This window comes from Lepisosteus oculatus, chromosome 5, assembly GCF_040954835.1.
Source record: "Lepisosteus oculatus isolate fLepOcu1 chromosome 5, fLepOcu1.hap2, whole genome shotgun sequence".
Classification (NCBI taxonomy): Eukaryota; Metazoa; Chordata; class Actinopteri; order Semionotiformes; family Lepisosteidae; genus Lepisosteus; species Lepisosteus oculatus.
In genome coordinates this window covers 4,436,688-4,455,114 of record NC_090700.1, presented here as the reverse complement: position 1 = coordinate 4,455,114, position 18,427 = coordinate 4,436,688, and the positions used below count along the sequence as shown (strand labels likewise).

The window sequence follows — 18,427 nt, the reverse complement described above, 5'->3', positions numbered from 1 at the left end:
GCTTTCCAGCCTGCTCCACCTGCGGAAGGGTGACTAATGACGAGGGCGCCGTCCACACCGCACGCCATCCGAGCCAGCGGTGCCGAACCCCGCTTTTATCAGTCCGGGGGTATCAGAAACTCTGTGGCAGGGTGCGAGCAGAGGGGGCAGAATGCCGGAACCCAGCGGGGTAAAACGCTAACACACCAGTTATGTGATACGATGCCGCCACGGAGATGAAAGAAGCGCGTTAATCGTGAAACACCCCTCGACGGTAAAAAGCGCTTGGCGCGAGTAAACCAGGGGAGCCGGTCGCGAGTGACCTTACCTCCGTGACCTGCTTGATTAAACGTTTACTCGGACATGCGCTAGACTTCGCTAGAAACCTAATGATGCTGAAACGCTGCCGCAGTAAAACTGATAGGATGCGCCCAGGAGAATGTTCCGAGCACCAGGCAACACAGGCGGCAAACTAGCACAAAAAGGGCACATGGCAGAGATTGGAAACATTACTCAAAGTATTTAAATAACAGATATGCGAAGAGGGGGAGGCGGCAGTCCTCCAGTCTGGAGCTGCGGGCGGCGCGCTTCCTCGGCTGAGGGCGGCGGTTCAGCTCGGCGCATCTCTGCGCGGTTTCCCACGAACTCCACCGAACCGAGTGGAGGCGAACCAGGCCGCTTTCTAATTAAAAGCCAACACCCCCACCAAGAATAACCATCAAAATGTGTAATGCCGATTAATTATCACCAAAAACCTCACCAGTAATCGCCCGTCCATCCCGTGACATTAAAAAAAAACATATTTTCAGTAACAGGGTTATTTGTAGCTGATTAAAAACACCATTTAGTGTTAAAGAGTGTTTCATTTATCAGGCGGGGTTCGGGTGTTCAGTAGTGTAACACCAGGCTTTGTAGTTATAAAGTTGTTTTATTCCGTAACCAGTAGAGCAATCGCACGTCAAGAACTGGATCACGGACCGGGAAACGATCTCACTGGCTCACGGGCTGGTTTACCTGGGCACCGCACAGGAGCGTTTAAATATACATATAAATTGGGCTAGCTTGACCCACCCATTGTAGTCTTCACACAGCCTGCCGAGACAAACCGGAGGGGGTCAACTCGTGGTACTGCAATGGAATTATACCAGGATTAGGTTTGAAACACAAATTCCTCATCTCTTCGGAAATTACTGCTCTGGCGTCGTCCCGTACCGTGGTGCGAAACTGCGCCCCAACATTTCCGGGGGGCGGCTCGCCTGCAGCGCAGCAGACACGCGAGCTGGGATCCCGACTTGGGAACGAGGGATGACACCGTCGCTTCCGCGTTTCCCGAGGACGTCACAGCCCGGACCTCACGGAGCTGAAATAAAAGGTTAAGTCGAGTCAACGTTTGCATAACAGACAGCAAAGAAAAAGTTTGTTGCTGTTGTTTTTTTAGGAGCAAACTGGAAAAGGTGAGGTTATTAACAGTAACCACTGCTGTGCAAGCCGCGATGAGTCACTTTAGCCCCGAGGAAGAGGTATGACTTCAAAGTAGTGGAGACGTGTTGTTTACACGGGGGAACTATATTTGTGTTGTTGTTTCTGTTCTGCAAACTCTGGACGAAAATGCTGAGACAGAGCAAGAAAGCTCCGGAGCCGTAGCTCCACCCGCGCAGTGGGAAAGGGAGATTGGCGACACTTCTTCTGCTGGGGTCTGAGATACACTCTTGGGCAGGCTGCTCTCTCTTTTTTTTTTTGCGTAATTCAAACAGGGCTTTTTTTCCTGTAAAGTGCGGACTAGTTAAAACTGGATTAGACTGATAAAGCGGACCAGCTACCTGATCCGAGCATAATTACGATGCGCCTGCAGTGCCACTGGGTGAACGTGGAAGTCAGGGGAGAAACACAGATGGGCAGCAGCCTCCGGTCATAAGGGACGCGCATTCCACCCGCGGAAAAACAGTGCAGCGAGGGAAACGAAAGGAGAAAACGAGCACGGAAGAGAAGGCTGTTCGGTTTTCGAGTTCGCGATGGAGGTCACCCCCTCACAGCAGGCTGCCGAGACCGGGGGGGATCACCCGGCCAGCGTCGTGGTGGGCGCGGGCGCCGAAAAAGCGGAGATCACCAGCCCCAGCCCCCCGTCCAAGCAGCGCTCCCTGCGGGCGGTCTACGTGCTCAACGACGGGCTGAAGGCGGTCGCCGCCAACAGCCCGGAGTCGGGGGCGCTCCAGTGCCTTCAGCGCGCCTGTGATGCGGAAAGCGCCGTGCTGACCACAGTGACCTTCGGCAGACTGGACTTCGGGGAGACCAGCGTGCTGGACACGTTCTACGATGCTGGTAAAGTTCACCCTGTAGCCAAACGTACCACCACCACCACCACTTCTGCCGCCTAGCAAAAAGAAAAACACAACTCTCTCGTAAGCGTTGCATGTCTGTGCGTGTTCCCGAATCGCTGGGAATGGTAGCTGCACATTTTTTTTACCCCTTCTTTGTGGTTTGCCAACACTGTAGGAAGTTAAGAGACTGCCGAGTCAGGAGAGAGCGAATGACTTCGAAACAATAATTCACTTTCCTGTTAGTGCAAATATGGAAGAAACGCACATTATAATTCGACATTAAAAATACCTTGCAGAGCTCTGGTGCTGCAGCAATCCTGCATCGCATTTGCAGAAGGGGAGACACTGGACGTGACTGCCCTTACTGTGCACATTGCATTTAGTTGCATGTATTATATGACATAAGTTTTCTTTTAAGTTGTTTTTGTTTGTTCTGAGAGCCAGGGACCTCTTCATAAAAAGCACAACTCATTTGTAACTGTATAGGAAGCTGACATGCAAGATCTCACATCTGCTGTGACCAAATACTGTAGCTTGTTTACATAACTCCGCTGGACATTTGCCCCTGCTGCAGCTTCAGTTTCTACACTTCACACTGGTGGCACAGCACTGGAAGTCAAGGCTCAGGAGCTTGAGGGCGTTACACGCTGCAGCAGGTTGTAAGAGTGATCGGCGAAGCTCAGGTGGTAAAGGTTGGGCTATGAATCTGGCCCAGCCACGCAGATTTTCTCCAGACAATCCAAGCTAACAGCACGGCGTGGCTGTGCAGAGTCTTCATCACACCACCATTTCTGCAGAGACAGAGCTGTCTGATCCCAGCCTCTCTGTGGTCCGTGGTAGGACTGAGCTGTGCTGACTGGTTCAGGGAGTGGCGTGGAGACGGGCCAGACTGGCTGGGTATCAGTGTGCCCTCTGCTTTCTCTGCAAAGACCCCTTCGCCAGCATGGCTTGACTCAGCTGGTCCTCTCGTCCTGCAGTGCTGACCGCAGTCTGACCCGTACGCGACAATTTTCTCACGTCCACACCTCCCTGTCCATATCCCTGACCCCCAGAGCAATGTGCTGCCCTGTCCTCTAACCCAGTGGTGGAGTTGTGTCTGCAGACAGGCAGGAGCCTTAGATCGAGCTGTAGTTTCTACATGGACAGGCCGGGGGTGCAGCCTGTTTCTTCTGTAACTCGCTGCTGCAGTTTAATGCACAGAACCCCACTGTATTTACAGAAGAGCAGCTGCGCTGTGCTTTTCATGCAGAATGCACTGCAGGGCCTGACAATCCTCAGTGGCGTGCATCTCTCACAGGTACTGCAAACCTGCTGACAGGTCTGATCAATCCAGTACAGACCTGAAGAGGATAGCCTCTACTGATTCCTATCCTGTTCTTGAGTTTAGTATCATTCCCTGGGTTGAATTTCTAGCTCTAGTTCAGTTGCCTTGCATAGGGGCCTCCCATAGCCAGAACTTAATCCCCGAGAATACTAGGCTTCGGCACTGGGTGAACTACTGTAAGTGTTTCCATTGCTGTTATAAAAGCTTGAATTTTTTTGATCTTGGAGAGCAGGTGCCAGATATAAGCTATTCCAGTCCATTGTTTGACTTTAAACGAATGTATTTAAGGGACCTGCAAACAAAGGTTCTGTGCTGCAGGCGGAGTGATTACAGAAAGTCAACCCCTCTCGCCCATTTCTCTCCTGTTCCTGACCTCCTGCCTTGTTTCCATCTCAGGAAAGTGTTGCCGTGATACTGACGTCATGTGTGGGGGCTCACTGTCCATTTCCCAGAGCTCTGTATTGGCAGAGCTCGTTCTCCTCATGGGGTGTAGGGTGGGAGGGCCTCCCTGCTTCTTCAAACAGCTCAGTCCCAGTCCTAGAGTCCAGTGAAGGCACTGGGACGCAGCCTGTTTCTTGTAGGCCATTACACAACAGGGTATTCTTGAACAGCAAGCACTTGAATATGCCGGCTTCATGTGTCGAAGCATTGTAACAGTGTCAAGATGCTAACCTCCTCACTTTGGGATACAACTGACAACATGTGCCTTTCTAAATGTGAAGGCAGTCCAGTCTTTTTATAGCCTGTTCACATAGCTCTGAAAACTGAGCTGTGTTGATTAATTCATTTCTATTTATGCGTGCTGCATGCTTGATTTATTTATCATCACTTCACAGTGCTGTGTCCGGCTGTAACCCACACCTTCTCCAGAGCCATGGAAGTCATTTTCCTTTTCATATTGTGAAGTTGGGATTTTCACCTCTAGCTTGAACTTGCCCGTCAATAGCGACACCTTGGATTTCTGGGATAGTTTATATGACAGTTAATACAGAGGTTCTGGTGGATTGGAAGACCATGTGACAGCACAAGAATAATAGGTTAATGTCCAAAGAGCCAAAACTCTACAGTCAGTCCTGCTCCAAAAATTCCAATATAGCCCAGGAACCATGGTCTGCTCTTTTCATGGAAGGTAACACGAAGACAAGTTCTTGCATTGTTTGCTGGACACCTGAGACTCTTATCGCAAAAGCAACTTGTGCATCATCGCAGTTACAGTATTTTACATATACAGTATACATTTATATCGCCTTTGCATTCCTGCCTGTAGCCCACGAATCTCTTTCCCTGCATCATCGGTTGAAAAAGTGAGTTTGGCAATGTTGTCCCCCAAGGTCTGGAAGCGGTGCTGTCGTTCTGTGTGTGTGTGTGTGTGTGTGTGTGTGTGTGTGTGTGTGTGTGCGTGCGTGCGCATGTGAGTAAGTGAGCGCGTGTGTTCCCGTTCCAGACATCGCGGTGGTGGACATGAGCGACGTGTTCCGGCAGCCTTCGCTGTTCTACCACCTGGGCGTGCGGGAGAGCTTCGACATGGCCAACAACGTCATCCTGTACCACGACACCGACCCCGACACCGCGCAGTCGCTCAAGGTCAGCGCCGGGGGCCCCGAACCCTGACCCCAGTTCTCGCCACCTCGGTACCCGTGTCTGCCCCTCTACATCTCTACTGCACTTCCACGCCCCTGCTGTGCTTGTGTTCCTCCTGCTGTCTCCTCTCCTCCTGCGCTGTTCCCTTTTCTTACCCATAGTGCTTCGAGAAAGACGCTTTCAGAACGTGAATGTTAGAATGATGAATTCACGGGAGGGGCAGAGCCGGGCAGCAGCCCCTGGCGTTCGGTGCTCCTGTCAAGGCACTTCCCATGATCCTGGTGTCAACAATAGGCAGGCGATCAATAATTAATGCCAAAGCTAATCACGAGGGGCAGGAGCGGCCAGCCTGCAGCTGTTGAAACGCTGGGGGGGGGGCAGGGGGTACTCCTGGTGGCGGTTCGTCTGGTATGGCTCGCGATGGCACCGTCAGGGTCGTGACTCGGTCGAACCCGAGCCGCGGGGTCAGCGAGGGCACAGCTGCTCTCCCCTGCTCTCCACCAGAGAAGCAGCCCCGGCCCTCTGGCTCTGCGCTGGCCTGGGCCCGCGTGTGTGGACACACACCTTCCAGAGCCCTGTCACTGGGCTCGGTCCGGCACCAGGGATTCCCATCCCACCCGAGCCTCTTCAGTTGGACGGCAGGCGCAGGTGCGCAGGGAGCCGGGGGGCGGCGTCCTGGAGGGTGCGTCCTTGATGGAATTCCCGGAATTCCCGGGACGAGAGGAGCGTGTTCCTTCCCTGTGCGCGGGAGCGGGAGCCGACCGCACATCCCCGGCATCCCGGGCACGGCGCGAGGGGCCGAGGCCAGCGGGAAATGCTGTCGCTGAGCAGCGCATGCCATCCCAGCCCTCGGAACAAAGCCTGCTTTCCCGGGATCGGTTTCAGGCTGCCTTCCTGCAGCCCGGCCTGCGTGCCCTGTGTCACCTTGGGCTGCTTATTCTGCACAGAGCATCCGGACAGAAGTAACATCGCTGAAAGCCAGATACAGTTTTTAAGTGCATGTAAATCATTTGCTAAAAACCACCCTGTCCATTCAATCCCTATTGATTTAATACGGATTCCCCAGCTGTGTATAACATTTGCTTTGGATCTGGTCTGATCTATAGCTCTGTCCAGTTTTCTGTCCCCTCCTTCAAAACGTGTTTTCTCATACATTATGCAGGACAATGGCTTTCCTTCTGCTTTTTCTCCCCTGAAACCCATGTACTGAGATCAAAGTGGTCGTTCAATGAGACAGGACAGCCTCGTCTTATGACAGTGCGCTGTGGAGCGTGCTGGTAAACAGGAAAGGGTAATAAATCTCAGTGAAATCATGGTAAAAACGTGGTGAGCTCTGATCAGGCTTGATAGGGTCTACAGCAAGCCATGGGAAAGTCAAAGCATACAGTAGCAGGAGCACGGAGAGGAGACACAGGAAAATGAAAAGGCGAACCTGCGTCTTTACCCAGGTTTGGCAAGGGAATGAAGAGCGATCTGTAGCAGGGAGTGAAGACCAGGCCCAGTCTGCTGAACGTTTAGAGACATCACACCCAAAACAGCACAGCACAGTACAGAACAGTGCCATAAAGCAGCCTGCGTCACAGATAAAGTAAAAATCCCACACAAGGATCACTCTAGGGAAGTAACACGTTTGTCCTGAGACGTCATTTCTGGGAACCTTAAACTTAACCAGGATGACGTGTGATCAAGTATAATTGTTAAAGAAGGGTGCAATAACTGCAGTTCCTTTTTGATTTTTGCGGTAGTGTACTTTTGCCCTTTACATGGCAGGCAGTATCTGGTTTTTGTTCACTGTGTGTTCTGTTGCAGTCACTGCATGCTCACACGAAATGACATGCCACTCTCTACCGGAGTATCTTACATTTGCAGGAGAGCAGTTATCAAGGCGGGGGGTTAAAACCTGCTGTTTTCTGTCAGTCTAATGCTCTTTAAATTGCCAGCTTCTCAGGCTGCCTCATCTTGACAATAGAGTGTGAGTCTCTCATTGTCCAGGTAGGCTGCTGTGTTCAAGCAGAATTCTTTTGCTGTTCAGACTTACAAGCCTGCTGGGTCAGTCTAGAGCCTGTGTGTGTTTTGCACGGCCTTTGGAAACAAATCGCAGGAAAGCCAGGTGACATGAGGCTAATCCTTTGTTTTATTAAGGAGGAATTTGGACGCGGGACTCTGCCCTTCTTGCTCAGTGCCAAAGCCGCTAGCCTAGGTGTGTGCCTCTAGGTTCAGATCTAATCTAGCGCTTTTCTGGACACTCCACTCAAAGCGCATCACAGGTAATGGGGATCCCCTCCACCACCAGTGTGCAGCCCCACCTGGATGATGCGACGGCAGCCATAGTGCGCCAGAACACTCACCACACATCAGCTATTAGTGGGGAGGAGAGAAGAGCAATTAATTCAATTTCAGAGAGGGGAATTATTAGGAGGCCATGATTGGCCAATGGGAAATGTGGCCAGGACGCCGGGGTTACACCCCTACTCTTTTCGAGAAGCGCCCTGGGATTTTTAATGACCACAGAGAGTCAGGACCTCGGTTTTACGTCTCATCCGAAGGACAGCGCCTTTTTACAGTATAGTGTCCCCGTCACTATACTGGCGCATTAGGACCCACATGGACCACAGGGTAAGCGCCCCCTGCTGCCCCCACTAACACCTCTTCCAGCAGAAACCTTAGCTTTCCCAGGAGGTCTCCCATCCCATCTCCCATCTGGTATTGCTTATTTTGATAATCTTCACGGATTTTGTCAGGATTAACTATGCAAACCCATTTGCTTTAATCAATGGATGCTGTGTGTGATGTCAGCTAACACTGCCTTTTTTTTCCTCTGCCTTCCAGGATATGGTGACACAAAAGAACACAGTAAGTATTAATTTTTAGCAGCTGGGGGTGGCAGTAGAGGCTGGGATGCAACCCTGGGAATTATACGTTTTCTCTAAGCTGAGATCGTATCTTCTGCCAAACAGGAATGACACCTTAACTAAAACAAAACACGTTTCCCAGAAACCAGCTGAAAGGTCAGGCTGTAGAGGTGATTGCGAAGGAAGGCAGTTGTTCAGGCTGCGGGCCCCAGCCCTGGGCCTGTTTGACCATGGACTCCTCTGGGTGTTTCTCCAGCCGAGGCCTAAACCGCAGGCTAATTCATTTCCATCTTCTGTCCGGGGCCTGTTATTCTGTTCTCTTTCGGCTCATAAGAAACGGAATGGGTCAGAAGTGGGGTTAGCAGGCCTAGGAGAGGCTCGAAGCTCGGTGTGCTGGTATGGCCTTTGCTGGGATATAAAAACTGTTGAGAATAACACTCTTGAAAGGTGATGGCATATTTTTTTTAAAACTCAGCCTTTTGTGTTAACTTGTTTTTCGTGGGTGGGGGGGGAGGGGGACCAGGGCATTGCAGGGCAGTGCGGGTGTGTCTCGATTTGCTCCACTGCAGCCCTGACTTTGTTAAAGATTTCAGCTGGTCACCCCTACGTCCTACTGGACAGTATCCCGGGTTCTGGCTCACAGTCGGAAGCTCTTGTGAAATCACCTGGATCTGGGACTCCCTCCTGTACACAGCCCTGCAGCCTGACATGTGTTCACCCTGTACTGCATACCTGTCTATTTGACCTTTGACCTTCAGGGCTCTCTTCACATGTCTTACGCCTGATGTGTAGGAGAGGTGCAGCATGCTCTCAAGGGGGAGAGGGAGCCGTTTTTTTAGATTGGTTTCAGGCAGATCTTTTAATCTTTTAACAGCGAGATGGAGATGTCCCTGTGGATTTGTGTTTGTGTTTTTGTGTTTTATGGAGAAGGCCAAGCCTTGCGCTGTACCTTTAAGACCAGACGAAGAGCATCCTTTCCTGCGCTGTCCTGGAGCTGGATGATTCACGCTTCCTGTCAGCTTTAGAAATCAGCAGCTCAAATCTTTGACTTCAGTGTGTGGATCTGTCATGCTTTGTTTGTTGAGAAACTCGGGGTGTTTTCCCTCTGGTCTCCGGTCCTCTCCTCTCTCTGTCCCTGTGCAGCTGTGGTCCTTGAGGCTCTGCTCTCCTGTGTTCTTCATGTTGTCTCTCTCCCGTGTGTCTTACCTGGAGTAGGCTGCAGGAACAGGCACTGTAGGCTTCCCCTGGGTGCAGCTACCTCCCGAATACCGTGGGTGTGGCTTACGCAACAAAGTAGGTACCGTGGTGCATGCTGGCTCCCTCCCCCCACCCCAGCCAGTTTTCCCAGTGTGATCTCCGCACTGGGCCAGTCCCATCCTTGTGCACCTGTTCCTCATGTCACCCCCCTCCCCAGGCCGAGCATGAGCGTGGGAAAGCCTTTCCAAGCCCCTGTTTTGTTTTGGATGCCTGCGTGTGCTTTCAGACCACACCGCTGCTGGAGCGGCCGATTAGACCCGCAGGGCAGGGGCTGCCTGGGGGCGGACGTTAGGCTCCATTTAGCCCAGGTTTCATGCTCTTCCTGAGCTTCGCTAATTAAAGTGAGACGGTAAACCTAAATATCTAAAGGCTTCGCTTCTGCCAAAACGCTTTTCTCACTCACATCATTCATTCCTCTCTGGCATTCCACTTAAAGTAAGAAGGATACTCTGCCCTTGTTCAGAATTAGATCAGTTTGCCAGTTTGGTCTTCTGTTCTGTATTGACAAAATGTATCGTCAGTTGTATTGTTAAGCGCCTTGGGGCAACCTTGTTGTGAAAGGCGCTATATAAAAATACATTGAATCGAATTGAGTTTTCCATTGTTAGGGGATGCCTGCTGCCTCCAGAAAGCTGTCGCGAGCGTCTGGCTGGGATTGGGTTTAAAGAGCCGTTGATCGACGCACCCTATGTGTGTGCATCTTCACGTGCCTGCGCTGCAGCAGAATGAAGTGTTGTGAGTGGCGGAGTGGTAGAGAGCAACAGGTGGCTACTGCAGCGATTCAGAGTGCTGCAGTGTCAGAGTGCTCAGTAAGGGCTGTAGGCGCAGGGGTTCACTGTGACTGCGTGATCCCAGGGATCAGGTCTCTTGAACTTTAGCATTTGCTGCCTTCATGGGCTCTGACCTCTCCCTCCCGGTTTTCCTCCGGCAAGCACATTTGACGAACCAGTGGTGTAGAAAATAAGGAGGGGGGGGGGCGTTGGGCGCTCTTTTCCTCCGGTGCTCGTTACTCTTGGGGTGCAAGAGAAAGACCCCCAGCCCCCAGGAACTGCCGGAGGCTGCCGTGCCGACCCCACGCCTTCGCCCTCCCGCCGGGTGTTTCCCAGCGCGGACATGCCCTGCCTCCCCAGGGTGGGGGGGCGGCGGCCCGCTCACAGCGCCCCTCTCTTTTCCAGGCCTCGAGCGGGAACTACTACTTCATCCCCTACGTGATGACCCCCAGCAACGAGTACATGTGCTGCGAGAGCGACGCCCAGCGGCGGGCGTCTGAGTACATGCAGCCCAGCTGGGACAGCCTGCTGGGGCCGCTGTGCGTGCCGCTGATGGAGAGGTTCATCAGCCTGCTCAAGGACATCCACGTCACGTCCTGGTAGGCCGGCGGGGGGAGAGGGCCGATTGGGCTTCCTAATCCCAGCCTTCCAGCCCATTGCAGGGCTGCTGATTCGGCACCGGCCCAGCTCCAGCTTCCCGGGTCTGAAACGTTAGTGAGGTTGCTGTGAAAGGAGCAGTTAGTAAGCTGTTTGTGTCCGAATCCCGCAGTGGAGGGATCGGGCAGGGGGCGGGAGGAGCTGTTTGTCACCCCATCTCCAGCCTGCAGTCCCCGCCTGGGATTCTGGATTAATTTATAGCAGGAGTCTCCAACCCCTAATGCCTTCGAGCTCGAGAGTCTTCTGGGTTTTGTTTCATCCAAATAGTAAATTACTCGGATGGGCCGTTTGTCAGCTAGTCAAACATACGGTGATCTTTAACCACTGTTTGAAGGCACTTGCAAAACCTGCAGCCACGAGACTCTCCAGAGCCAGAACGCTGGTGATTTATAGAGTTCAGTTTACCGCTGACAGACTGACAGACACAGGATGCCGTTTGCTAATCTATTTTGTAACAGTCTTGCGCTGTCCTTGTGTTAATCTCTCAGCAGCAGGCCATGGTAACATCATCTGATGAGCGCACACAAATGGTCAGTGGATTTATCACTTTTGTCAGCCCCCCTTGCTGTGTATCCCCGGGGGATCGAGGTTACTGTTTTTGGAAAAGGCACTTTCGTCCAAAACCAGTCTGAGTGTTTAGCTGTGCAAGGGGATTAGAAACAATACATACAATTCCACAGTCTTAAAAGTAGGTCTATTAACCAAACAAAAACTATTATTTTGTATTTCGAAGCCAATGCTAGAGAAACAGTACCCATTGTGTCTGCAACCAGTTCACTACAGAATGATACAATTGTGAGAACTCTTGAGTTCTCTTTTTTCCAGTGGAGTCCCATCAGACAAATCTGTAGTGCATCCACATTCCTCGTGTTGCTATTCACCCTAGAAGGGCCAGGTCAATCCAGGTTCATGCAACAGGGTGTCATGAATGTGTTAGGCCTGGGGCACACACATTCAGTCCCTGAGGTCCACAGTCTGGCAGGGTTTCAGTCCAGCTCAGCTCTTGTTGACCATGGCCAACCGCAGCACAGATTATTGGCAAAACTGGAGCAGGATATTCCTTTCCATCTCTTCAGTCGCAGCAGATGTGAAATGCCAAGATGTCCTGCTGGACTGTGGACCTCTAGGACAGGGTTTGGGCAGTGCTGCGCCACCAGCTTGATTACTGCTGCAGTGGCAGACAGTAGGAAAGCCAGGGGCGAGACAGCTGCTTCTTAGTTCTTCGGGCCGGAACCGGATGTTTTATTGATTCCCTCTCCCTCTCTCCCTCCTCCCTCTTGTCCCTCAATGTCCCCGTTCTCTCTTCCTCTCCTCATTCTTCCCCCTCTCTGCGCCTCTCCCCGCCTCTCTGCAGCGCGTCGTTCAAGGACACCCTCCTGAACGACATCCGCAAGGCCCGAGACAAGTACCAGGGGGAGGAGCTGGCCAAGGAGCTCTCCCGCATCAAGCTGCGCATTGACAACACGGAGGTTCTGACGCAGGACATCGTCATGAACCTGCTCTTCTCCTACAGGGACATCCAGGTAACGGGCCAGGAGACAGACCTGCAGTCTTCTTGTGCTGAAGGCTGACCTGCTGGATCTGCTCCCAAACCTGTATCGTTCAAACGCCAACCTTGTCCTCAAGCTTCTGTGTTTGGGACTCCGTTAAGATTCATGATGCTGTTTTTATCACGGGTGTCTCTGCATCAAGATTGCTTATTTTAATACTATATTCTAGGTGTCTAGAAGTCCTTTCATAAACGCGTCTGAAGTGAATATTGGAGTAGTGTGGGTTCCTGGTGTGAGTACGGTAACATTGCTTCCATAATGAGAGAGAAGTGGGACAGCTGCAATCAGTAAATTATACCTCATGGCCTCAAATCCAAATGAAATAGTGAAATAAAACAACAAGCAACACTCTGCAGATCCCTTGTTGAATGGGACACCAAAACTATATACTGACATGAGAGGTCATACCAAGAATACCCCTGAAAAAGTGGAACTGGCTCAGTGTTGAATACAGTGCTTGAGGTGGAAGCATGTCTTTATGTCCTTTACCACCTGAGGACCCTTGGGGTTGGCTGTTTCTTTGCTCTTTACAGCTCCGGAACAATAAGAACCTCTTGTCCTGCATTGTTGCAGCTCTGTGGTGTGAACTTGCAGGCATCATCATCACCTTTCTCCAGTTTTGCTCCTTTCTGCAGCATTAAGACAGGGAGATCACACAAACCGTTTTGAAGAGGCAATGACATGCAGTAGTTGGGTCAGATCCTAGGAGGGACCCTGTCTAGTTCCTGCATACTGCTTCTTGCTTGGCGTACTGGAGCCTGGCCAGGTCAGAAGGTGTTGAAACTGGCTTATCGCTGTGCCACTGAAAAAGTCAGCTGCAGAACATGGCAAGGTGCAGAGAAGACCTTGATAGGAAAGAAGATGTTAGTAATCATGTTCACAGATGTATATAATTGTGTTCTGTTTGGCAAGGAGGTCTCTTATCGTCACACTGAGCAGCAAAGGTTTTGTATCAGTTTGCCCGTTTCGTTATCATTCAAGCCCAAACCCCAGGACTTCCCATCTGTTCTGGTGCTGGTCCGTGACACAACCCACCTCCACATCAAGCAAATAAATTACAGGGCGTTTTAGCGACTCAGACGTGTGAGACGCCGGTTGATCTGCAGTCCAACAGGGGAATTCTTGCATGGGAAGGGGCGAGATGTGGTTCCCATGCCTTCTAATCTGAGCTGTCTCCCCCCCTCCCGCACTGCTCCTCCCCTGCTCCTGTCCGTGTGTCGCGTGACCGGCGGCGGGCATGACCCCAGGACTACGACGCCATGGTGAAGCTGGTGGAGACCCTGGAGATGCTGCCCACCTGTGACCTGGCCAACCAGCCCATGATCCAGTTCCACTATGCATTCGCTCTCAACAGGTAACTCGTTCAGCCGCCCCCAGCCTGTCCGTCCTCAGCGCTCGGCAGGCGGGGGCAGAGCTCTCTGCTCTCTGGCTAAACTGCCTGAGCCCGCCGTGCACGTACACACTTCTTCTTTTAAGAAAAAAACATTTCACAACTCAACTATTGAGTCAAGCTGCCATGGAAGAGCCATGCAGTCTCATCCTGTTTATTGTGGTCCAAGTCAAGCCTCTTTAATGCATCACCAGTGAGCTCATCCCAGACCATCTTTCTGCTCTGACACACTGCACACTGTGATGATGCTGTGGGATATTTGTGCCTTAATCGCTGGCATCCAGCTAATGCTGTCACCGTGCAATGAAATTCTGTGCGCTTGTGGCACGCGGGGCATTTTCTGCCAACGCAGACTGCATAATTGAAAACAAATTCTTGCAAAATTCTTACTTGCAAAAATTCTAGAACGTGCTGTCAAACTTCAGTTACATAACCACTTCATGACAAACAACCTTTTCAAACCCCTCCAAACTTGATAGCACAGAAACTGCCCTGGTCAAACTCACTAATGATCCTCTAATAGCTTCTGATTCTGGTTCTCTTGATCTCAGATCTTTTTTTCACCTCAGAAATATCGCTAGACTACGCCCTATGCTATCACTGACTGTGGCTGAAAAGCTGATCAACACATTTGTGTTCTCTCGAATTGACTACTGCAATGCTCTACTCGCTGGGGTATCTAAATCTACTCTGAACAAACTGCAGTATGTCCAAACCTCAGCAGCCAGAATCCTGACCAGGTCTAGTGCAAATGATCATTTTAATCCTATCCTGGAGCCCTTGCACTGGCTTCCGGTCAAATTCCGTGTGGATTTTAAAATCCTCATGCTCACCTACAAGGCTCTGCATGGCTTGGCACCTCAGTACCTGTCTGAACTACTATCGCCCTACTCCCCACCTCACAACCTCCGCTCTTCAAATTCTGCCCTCCTTACTGTCCCCCAAGCCCGTCTACATTGTATGGGTGACAGGGCCTTCTCCTGTTATGCCTCCAAGCTCTGGAACTCTCTCCCCAAGGATATCAGAGAGTCACCCTCTCTAAACTCCTTCAAATCCAGACTCAAAACTCTCTTCTTTAGAAAAGCCTTTACTTAACTGGTTCCATTCTTCACCCCTCTGCTTTTCTTAGTACCACCATCCACAGTCTCCTCTGTATATTTTAATTGTGTTTTATCTTGTGTATTCTTTTTATTTATTGTTTCTGTCATTCTGTTAAGCGCTTTGAGAAGCCACCTTTAAAGGCGCTATATAAAATAATTTAATTTAATATTTAATATTTAATTAATATTTAATTAATATAAAAAGGTCTACCACATTTTGAATGAAAACGAGCTCCAGGGCATGTAATGGGACGTGTCATGACATGCCATGTGCGCTTCTGTGGAGTCATGAACATGAAGGGGTGTGTTCTGCAGTTTAATTTATCTCGAGAGTGTCAGGTCTGGGGGAGTCAGGGAGTCAGGGAGGCGGGTGTGCTCACCAACTTTAAAAACACAGTGCGGCTATGCTTGTTGATGACCGCAAGTGAGAGAACATTTCACTTTTGATTCCATCCTTTCCTTCTCTTTTTAAGACGGCCTAAGTTAGGTTCCTTTATTTTTTTGCAGTGTATTGCGCAAAAGCTCACTTAAGCAATCGGGAGGAAACTGCAGTAGCTGAAGCAGTTTCATTCATATTTCTTCCTTTTATACACTCTTATGTGTAATTCATGCTTTACACAGCTGTGTTCATCCTGATCAAGTGGGTTTGAGAGGCGTCTCTGTGCAACTGTCAGCCCTTATCAAAGGTTGTGTTTGCGTGCTGCAGTGCAGTCCTTCAGGCTTCACTGCTGAGCTCATCATTCTTAGCTTCTTCTCTATGAATTGGCCTTGAGTGCGTCTTTCAGTTGTTCGTTTCCCCTGCCTATCTGCACCACTGTGGAATTAATTTGTTTTTGACAGGGGTATGTTTTATGACTGCCTATGCGAGGCTTGACCTCTTAAATCAGAAGAAAAAAAAAACACGGATCCTCATCCCATGTTTTCTCAGCCGGCCTTGCTGTTCTGTATCTCCAGATTGAATTCAGAGTCAGGGCTCATTTGATTTATTAGGATTGCATGATGCCTTGATACCTTGTTGCGTGATACCCCCACCACTCAGTCAGTCTTTGTGGAGTTTCTCTTACGTTTTTTTCGGCGGGGGTTCGTCTCCTCTCTTTAATGTGGATACTGTGCACAAGCGGCGCCTGGAAACTCACGCAGAATCCCCTGTGAACTCTTTCCTCAAAGATTAAAGCTATGCAGAGAAATATCAGGAAGGTTGTTCTAAAATATCACCGTTGTGTGCTGGCCAGCCCCAGCCCGCTCGTGTGCTGATCCTCTGTCTGAACGATGTCCACAGCTGTCGTTAGCAGTTGCACGCTGCTCTGACTCCACTTTATTCTTAATTTGTGCTTTAATTCTGTCTGTGGCCCAGCTCCAGGGAAGCATTCACACCTATTCTGGCATCTCAGACAGCTGGGCTTTGTTTTTTTTCTTCGGGTCCCGTTTGTCTGTTTTCCTGTTGGACTTGTCTTGCCCAGGTCTGCAAGCCTCCTCGCATTTCCTTGTTCCAGGGGATCCCAATTTGCAGGCAGCTGATTCTTCACTTGTGAGCCCGGGTCGCTGTTGAACTGCTGGGTTGTTGGACTGTTGAACTGGGTTGACATGGTCACTACAGTACCTTTGACACAGCCCCTAGACGGACTCTGTGTTCTTCTGAACTGTGGTTTCCCTCCTGCCTCTCCACAGGCATCAGTCACCCTTAACTTCACTCCTCCACTCTCGACTGATAATGGTCAGGGTCTGTAGGCTGTTCCAGCTCAGTTCTGACTCCTGGAGGTTTGTGGAAGCAGATGATGTGTCAGGGAGTTAATGACTTTAACAGCGGCTCAAATGTGACTTGCTACATTATTGCAATACCCATAAAACTGTTTTTATTTTTAAACGTGTACCGTATCAAGACACTGTGAGACTTTTTTTCCAAAACCAGGCGGTGCAAAAAAAAAAAAAAAACCCTGACTGTTCATACATGGCAAACAGCTGGCGGTCCCGGTGAGCAGTAAGGGGAGACGCCCCTCTCCTGTGTCCTGTTCCCCGGCCAGCGCTGGGCATGGCTCTGCGGGGGGAGCTGGCAGCGTGTGGCAGTGCCCTGCGGCGAGGCCGCGGCAGCAGGTGACAGCCAGGGAGCAGCAGGGGGCACGAGCTGCGCCTTCCTGTTTGTCTAGACGAGGGAGCGAGCTGTGCAAACACAGGCGGCTGAAACCGGTGGCCTGCCATCACGGAGAGCCCCCATTAAGTGCTTCTGAACAAATAGCGACCTCCATCCTTCACAGGCATTTTGAATGCACTTACGCAGATGACCTTAAAGCAAACAGCAGCGGAAAGGAGCTAAGAGGATTTACACAGCTGAGTTGCTGTCTTGGTACCCCATAATCAAGCCAGTTTTTTTTATTGGAAAGTAAAGAAATAACTCTTATGTTACATAACTCTTACAAACCATGACTGCAGGTGCTTAAATTATTTACAGGAGACTGAGAAGTATGGGGCGCCAGTTCCAAAGGTGTTTAAAGAGAGAATAACGGGATAATTAAAGTCTAACATCTTTGTGTTCTTCACGTGAGACGCGTGTGTGGACACGCTGACCCGGGAGAAGGCTGGTGCCAGTGCACCGCCGAGATTAACGCCCGTAACGCCGCTGTGTGTGCCCGTGCCAGGAGGAACAGCCCCGGGGACCGAGAGCAGGCTCTCAGGGTGATGCTGCAGGTGCTGCAGTCCTGCGATCACCCGGCGCCGGACATGTTCTGCCTGTGCGGGCGGATCTACAAGGACATCTTCCTGGACAGCGACTGCAAGGACACCAAGAACCGGGACAACGCCATCCAGTGGTAACCGCGGTCCCCCTCAACATCGCGCGGCGTCCCAGCATCAGTGCGGCTCTGCTGCTGCCCAGAGGGGCGTGTTAATGAGCAAGGGCTTCCTCTCTCCCCATTCAGCTGATTTTTATCTGACGAGTCGACGACTCTTCAGATTTAGAGTATATAACTGAGGATCTGGCTGTGTCAAAGACCTTAAAGTGTTTGATTGCCTTCGACATAAGCGTTGAAGTAATGGTTTTAAGTGGGATCCTGCCCCTTGACCTAATCTAGTATGTGATTATATTGTCAGATGTTTTTCGACCTTTAGACACTTGTTAAGAATCTGTGGCTCCTTGAAGTGTAGAGCCGTTTTCACGGTGACGTCCCGGTCACCAGACTGGCCCTGGTCATAGCCCTCTACCGTCAGGCACTTTCCAGTCTTCCAGACCGTTGCCCCAGATTGGCTCTCGGTGGTGTTGTTTTTTCTGCCTTTCTGTTCCAATTGTTTTGTTTTTGTAAGTGTTATTCTTCAGGAAGGCTGTCTTCCTGAACCCTCCCTTTCTCACAGATTTCAGATTGGTATAACGGCAGGATTAAAAACACACACGCTACATTCTCTTGTTCCACTATTGGAAAAAGTCAAAAGGCCGACTCAGGGGTCCTTCAGTGAGGATACTGTTGTTCCCTGCAGGTACCGGAAGGGATTCGAGCTTCAGCCTACCTTGTACTCGGGCATCAACCTGGCCGTCTTACTGATTGTTGCTGGACAGCAGTTTGAGAGCTCCATTGAGCTGCGGAAAATAGGTGAGCTGGCAGCATACGGCTCCTTCAGAAGGATTTGATTTCCATAAGAACATAAGAAAAGTTACAAAATG

General features: G+C 50.7%; 1 protein-coding gene across 2 annotated transcripts in view; it reads left to right on the top strand.

Annotated features, from left to right (window-relative positions):
• The first annotated feature begins 1,368 nt into the window (after nucleotides 1–1,368).
• The window catches only part of map3k15 (mitogen-activated protein kinase kinase kinase 15), a 34,310-nt gene continuing 17,251 nt past the window's right edge, over nucleotides 1,369–18,427 (top strand). Inside the window, exons 1-9 of one of the 2 annotated variants that reach the window (XM_069189883.1) lie at nucleotides 1,369–2,298; nucleotides 5,066–5,205; nucleotides 8,032–8,055; nucleotides 9,270–9,347; nucleotides 10,487–10,680; nucleotides 12,093–12,261; nucleotides 13,536–13,642; nucleotides 17,412–17,582; nucleotides 18,244–18,356. In XM_069189883.1, the coding sequence (XP_069045984.1) occupies nucleotides 1,992–2,298; nucleotides 5,066–5,205; nucleotides 8,032–8,055; nucleotides 9,270–9,347; nucleotides 10,487–10,680; nucleotides 12,093–12,261; nucleotides 13,536–13,642; nucleotides 17,412–17,582; nucleotides 18,244–18,356 (1,303 nt within the window). In that variant the 5' untranslated portion in view covers nucleotides 1,369–1,991. The remainder of the gene's footprint in view (nucleotides 2,299–5,065; nucleotides 5,206–8,031; nucleotides 8,056–9,269; nucleotides 9,348–10,486; nucleotides 10,681–12,092; nucleotides 12,262–13,535; nucleotides 13,643–17,411; nucleotides 17,583–18,243; nucleotides 18,357–18,427) is intronic. The other variant, XM_069189884.1, reaches the window with a different exon arrangement.